Source organism: Trichosurus vulpecula, chromosome 7 (genome assembly GCF_011100635.1).
Source record: "Trichosurus vulpecula isolate mTriVul1 chromosome 7, mTriVul1.pri, whole genome shotgun sequence".
NCBI classification, from domain to species: Eukaryota; Metazoa; Chordata; class Mammalia; order Diprotodontia; family Phalangeridae; genus Trichosurus; species Trichosurus vulpecula.
In genome coordinates this window covers 28,651,717-28,656,818 of record NC_050579.1, presented here as the reverse complement: position 1 = coordinate 28,656,818, position 5,102 = coordinate 28,651,717, and the positions used below count along the sequence as shown (strand labels likewise).

General features: G+C 49.4%; 1 protein-coding gene across 1 annotated transcript; it reads left to right on the top strand.

The window, feature by feature from the left end:
* The first annotated feature begins 645 nt into the window (after window positions 1–645).
* Window positions 646–4,840, top strand: LOC118858615 (coiled-coil-helix-coiled-coil-helix domain-containing protein 2-like). Its single transcript, XM_036769194.1, has 4 exons — window positions 646–824; window positions 3,072–3,321; window positions 3,817–3,976; window positions 4,490–4,840. Exons 1-4 carry the CDS (start codon window positions 775–777, stop codon window positions 4,498–4,500), a joined length of 471 nt encoding a protein of 156 aa, XP_036625089.1. The 5' UTR covers window positions 646–774; the 3' UTR covers window positions 4,501–4,840.
* The last annotated feature ends 262 nt before the right edge of the window (window positions 4,841–5,102 follow it).

The following is a 5,102-nucleotide window of genomic DNA, read 5'->3' as shown; positions in this document are numbered from 1 at the left end:
TGCGGGGCACACAGCAGGCGCTCAATAAAAGCTTATTGGCTGAATGTCCCTACAGGCGGGAAGCTCCAGCGCCGTACCCACAGCAGAGGTGGTGGTGGAGAGACAAACCGCCCCACCCCTAGGGTACAGGAATGCGGGAAGGTCAAGGCTGGCCTTGAAGGCCACCTCGGAACTCTCCGTCCCGGACTCAGGTTAAGTCAACAAACACTTATTGTGCGCCCACCATGTACGGGCCAGGCATTGTGCTAAGGGCAGGGAATACAAGCAGCTATTCCAACTTGGGGGCTGCCAGTGCAACTCTGACCCCAGGCTTCTTGTCCCGGCGTAGACCTAAAGACTTCGTGGAGGGGGAGGGAGCGTAGCACTGACGGCGCCCCCCAATGCCACATTTTCCCGCCCCCTGGAAGGAAGACGAAGATCAGTTTCCTGACTCAAGCCGAGTGGCAGTTGCTAGGCAACGACGTGTGCTTCCTACTTGAAAGCGACTAGGAGGGGCCTGGCAAGTGACGTCCAACGGGCGCGACGCGTGACTCTGCCGCTCATCTCAGTGACCTTCACGATGCGGTCAGAGCGGGGCGAGTCGGTAAAGCCTTGCGAGAGAGGCGCTGATTGGCTGGCGGCGGCTCGTGGAGGCGGGAGGACGCTGATAGGCCGCGAGTGAGCAGGCGGGCGGCCACTGATTGGTCAGAGGCTATAAGCGACCCACCTCAAGGAACCGCTGCAGCTTCTCGCCTTTCACTTCTCCCCAGGACCTCTACCCCCTAGGAGTCGACTATGCCGCGTGGAAGCAGGAGCCGGACCTCCCGGATGGCCCCCCCGGCCAGGTAAGAGACAAGGCCGAGGTGACGGGAAGGTGGCGGGGCGACTCTGGAGGAAAGAAGGCGAGGACGGGAGCTGGAAGCCCTGTGACGCAGACGGGAAGGCCGCTGGGGGGGAGGGGCAGCCAGCTCGATGGGCCCCCTCCCCCACTCACCCTTCTCGCATGAGTGTTGCCCCTCCTCGAGGCCCACGTGGTTCCCGCCACAGCGGGAGGCTCCTTCCTGCCTGCTTCCGGGGCCCGAGCTGCGCCGGTGGCCTTCTGCGGGCCGGCCGGTGCTTGGAGCCGGCCGGCGGCCACACCGCCCCCTGCCTGAACGTCCAGCGGTGCTGAGGAGCCGGGCTTTGAGCGCTGTTAGGACCGTTAGCACCCCACCCCCGCCCTGTGCCTCTGTTTACCTCCCTGCGTCCTCAGGCATTGGGCCGTAATTACCATCATTTAAGCCGCTAATCAAGGAAAATGTAGAGGACGAAAAATTTTACTTCAAAGCAAAACTGTAATGAAATTTCTCGTGTTAAAACCAGAATTTAACTTATCTCTCTTACACCGCCCCCTCCCCTTCCATCTGCCCTGTTTCTCCCACTCTTCCCCGTGGACTGGTTTTGTAATTCCATGAACAAGTAGCGTGCTGCCTAAGGGCTGCTGTTCGTTCTTCCTTCGCTAAGAACAAGATGACTTGAATGTAAGTCGGATTTGAGTGGCACCGGCCTGTGCAAAGTCCCCAGCCTCACTTTCTCCTCCAGAGCCAGATATAGATCAGGACGACTGGAGATGGGCCCCTGCTTGTGGGCCGTTAGCTCCGTGGGCCAGCTTCTGAGGCTGAGATTCAGATCCTGGGTGGTTGTGTGTGACACACGGTCGCTAAAGTCCAGTGACTCCCTATAACATCCAGGATGAAGCGAAATCTGTTGTTCGGTTTTAAAGCCCTTCGTAACCGACCCCCCTCCTCCCTTCTCAGTTTTTAGGCAATCCAGTGCTACTGGCTTTCTTGCACAACACATTTTTAACTCCAGGTAGTTTCTCTAGCCTGGAATGCTCTCACACCTCCATCTCCTGGCCTCTTAAAGCTCCAGCTAAAATCCTGCCTTCTACAGAAAACCTTCTGGATTCCTCTTAATGGTAGTCCAGCTTCCTTTTGTGATCATCTCCAATTTCTACATAGCTGCTTTTGCATATTTTCTCCCCCCTTCAGACCCAGCTCCCTGGAGCTGGAGCTGTTTTTTGTCTTTGATTGTATCTCCAGGGCTTAATCTGAGGGTACATAGATGCTTCTTGTTGACCAAAGACACCAATTACATTGAATGCAGTTATCAAAAAATATGTTGAGTTCATGGAAAATGAACTTAATTCAGTTAAGTTTAAGATTAAGTTAAGAATTTACATTCTAAAATCTTGCTCAGGGCCTCACTATTTTGGTCAGGGCCTAGGGACTATACACAGTTCCTGCTCCTTGCTGTCACCCATTCTTACCCCCTTTGGGGCATGTCCTTGGCTTCCTGCTCTGTGAAACGAGGGATTGTACTAGATTAGAAGACTTTTCTGCACCAAATCCTTTGAGCCGAAATGTAATCCACTGCTTGATTATGGCTTTGGGTCCACCCCCAGTCACTTGAGACTTGATCTGCCCAGCCAGTATCACACAGGAACTAATAATTTCTCTTCTGCTTGATCAGGGCAGGGTTGAGGATGGGGTTTGTCTTTCTCATCCTTGTTTTTGTTATCGATGATAAAGGCATGATCTGTACTGCACTTGAAGGTTTTCAGTTTGCTTTAATGTCTCATTTCATCGGGTCTTCAAATTACTTTATTCTACATACGGCAGGGGATCTTTAAAAAAATAAAAATGGATGGGGACAGCTAGGTGGTGCAGTGAGTAGAGCCCTGGACTCTGGAGGACCTGAGTTCAAATGTGGCCTCAGATGCTTGACACACTTAGTAGCTGTGTGACCTTGGGCAAGTCACTTAAACCCAATTGCCCTGCCTTCCCCCCTCCAAAAAAAAAATGGATGGTACAGTGACTTGCCCAAGGTCCCCCAGTGACAGCCCTGAATTGAACCTAGTTCTGGGTCCATATATATTTTTCTTTTGTTCCAGGAGGATTTTTGAAGTGCAATAATAACAATAAAAGAATGAGCAACATTTTAAATAAAGACCCAGGTTGTTGAAATGTAAATGTGAAAGATACCCACCCCTACCCCCAACATTTGCAAATCTTGGTCAGTTTGAGATAGAATCTTTTGTTTTTCTTTTACAGTCGGGCACCCCCAATGAGAGCTGCACCAGCACCAGCACCAGCAGCTCATCCTCCAGCAGCAGTACCACCATCTGCAGTTGCCCCTCCTGGTGCTGCACCCAAGCAGCCGGGTTTGATGGCCCAGATGGCTACCACAGCAGCAGGAGTTGCAGTGGGCTCAGCTGTGGGCCACACTATTGGTCATGCCATTACTAGTGGCTTCGGTGGTGGGAGCAGTGCTGAGCCTGCAAGGCCTGATATCACCTACCAGGTACGTCAGTACATATTGAGCAGATACCTCATCCTCCCGAGGGGCTGCCACCATCTTATTCCTTGGTAGTTTTCAGTAAGGGGCATTTGTCGATGGGGATTGATCATGTTGCACTTTGGATCCTGAGCTGTCAGAATGTGTTAGAAATTAAACTCCCGTTCATCTTTCCAAAGCGGGATTTTAGAGGTTAGCCCTGAATCATTTCCATGGTTTCCTTTCAGACTGATCTTTAAGAGCTCATTATCTTAGAGCTTTCATTCTCTTCTTGGCTCTTATCAGTCTCTCATGTAGTCATGTGTCCCTCCATTCTGCTGTCTCTGACTCTGTGCTGTGTGATCTTACTTGTTCATCTCTCTTACTGTACCTTCTGTAGAGGTATCTAAGTGCTTTTCAAAAGCTCCAATCTAATGATCACCTTCTAGTTTAATTTTTTTTTTTATATGTAGCTTAGGGGTGTTCTTGAAGTCTTTGCTTGAGATGCCTTTCTCTTCCCAGGAGCCTCAGGCAGCCCAGCCAGCGTACCAGCAACAGCAGCAGCAGTTTGGTCCCTGCCACTATGAGATGAAGCAGTTCTTAGAGTGTGCCCAGAACCAGGGTGACCTCAAGCTGTGTGAGGGCTTTAGCGAGGTGCTGAAGCAGTGCAGGTTTGCAAATGGTAAGTACCGCTGCTCCTGCTGCCATCTGGAAGCTTTGGGAGAAATGGGCTGTTTCTTGTCTTCTGGAGGCAGCTCCTGCCTTAGTCCTCAGGATCACTGCTTTGGGACCCACTTCTTCCTAGAGATGCTAACCTCATTCTAAGAAGAATGCTAGCAGATACTTCCTTTTGTGGGAGATAGATTTCTGCTGGACTTTGCACTGATTTGAGCTGTCAGTAGAATGAACTGCAGAAGGGAATGAGGAGTTCCCTGCTGTTGGAAGTCCTTCAACAGAGCCTGGATGGCTGCTGCTTCTGTAGCAGCACAGGTGCTCCTACCAACATCTTCACTCTACAGTGAGCCAAGTGAGGCTCAGAGGTTAAATGACGTGCCAGTGACATTGCATATGAAGGTAGAATTTGAACTTAGAGCTCAGAAGGATTATGTTTACTCAGCAGTGGACAGCCCAGTCATTTTTTGGCCTTAATGTAGATGTTTACAGCACATGTAATACTCCTCTCTTTCTTTTGCAGGATTAGCCTAATTGAGACCTTCAAAAGGAAGAAATGGAAAAATCAACTCTGAAGACCAATCTAATTTAACCTAATCCATAATTCGAGTGAAATGATAAAAAAAGCTGAGCCCACCAGTACTTTGTTTCTTTGCCTATTTGTCAGTAATGTCCTTTTTTTTTCAGAACAGCCTTCGAGGGGGAGAAAGGTATTCCCACTGGAGATAACATGAGATAATATAAAATGTTGGGATGAGGCAAGTGCTTGCGTGGTCTCTCATCAAAATGAAAGATTGTGTGTAAACTCTTAGCAAAAAGAGTATCTTTAAGTTTTGGCTAGTGATTCAAATAAAGTTTATTTCCTCCTGGATGTGACATCTGTGAGTGTGGGAATGGGCACTTGATTATCCTTGGTTGGGGGAGGGGTATGATAAAAGCATAGAAGATGCCAGATGGTCCTTGGGCCTTCTTAGAGTCTACAAAAAAATTTTTGGGTAGAATTGTCCAAAGGAAAGAGAATTAATTATTCAAAGAGAACTGAAGTGGGAGCTTTGTCACCAGAGAAAGGGAAATGGATTTTTTAAGGCCCATGAATATTTTTTGGGTTCATTGTTTTCATTTCCTATAGTGGTGGC

Excerpts from the sequence above, each read along its gene's own strand:
- LOC118858615 (XM_036769194.1), top strand. The coding sequence starts at position 775 with ATGCCGCGTGGAAGCAGGAGCCGGACCTCCCGGATGGCCCCCCCGGCC. Across the intron at positions 825-3,071 it reads CGGATGGCCCCCCCGGCCAG|TCGGGCACCCCCAATGAGAG; the intron begins GTAAGAGACAAG and ends TTTCTTTTACAG. Across the intron at positions 3,322-3,816 it reads GGCCTGATATCACCTACCAG|GAGCCTCAGGCAGCCCAGCC; the intron begins GTACGTCAGTAC and ends TTCTCTTCCCAG.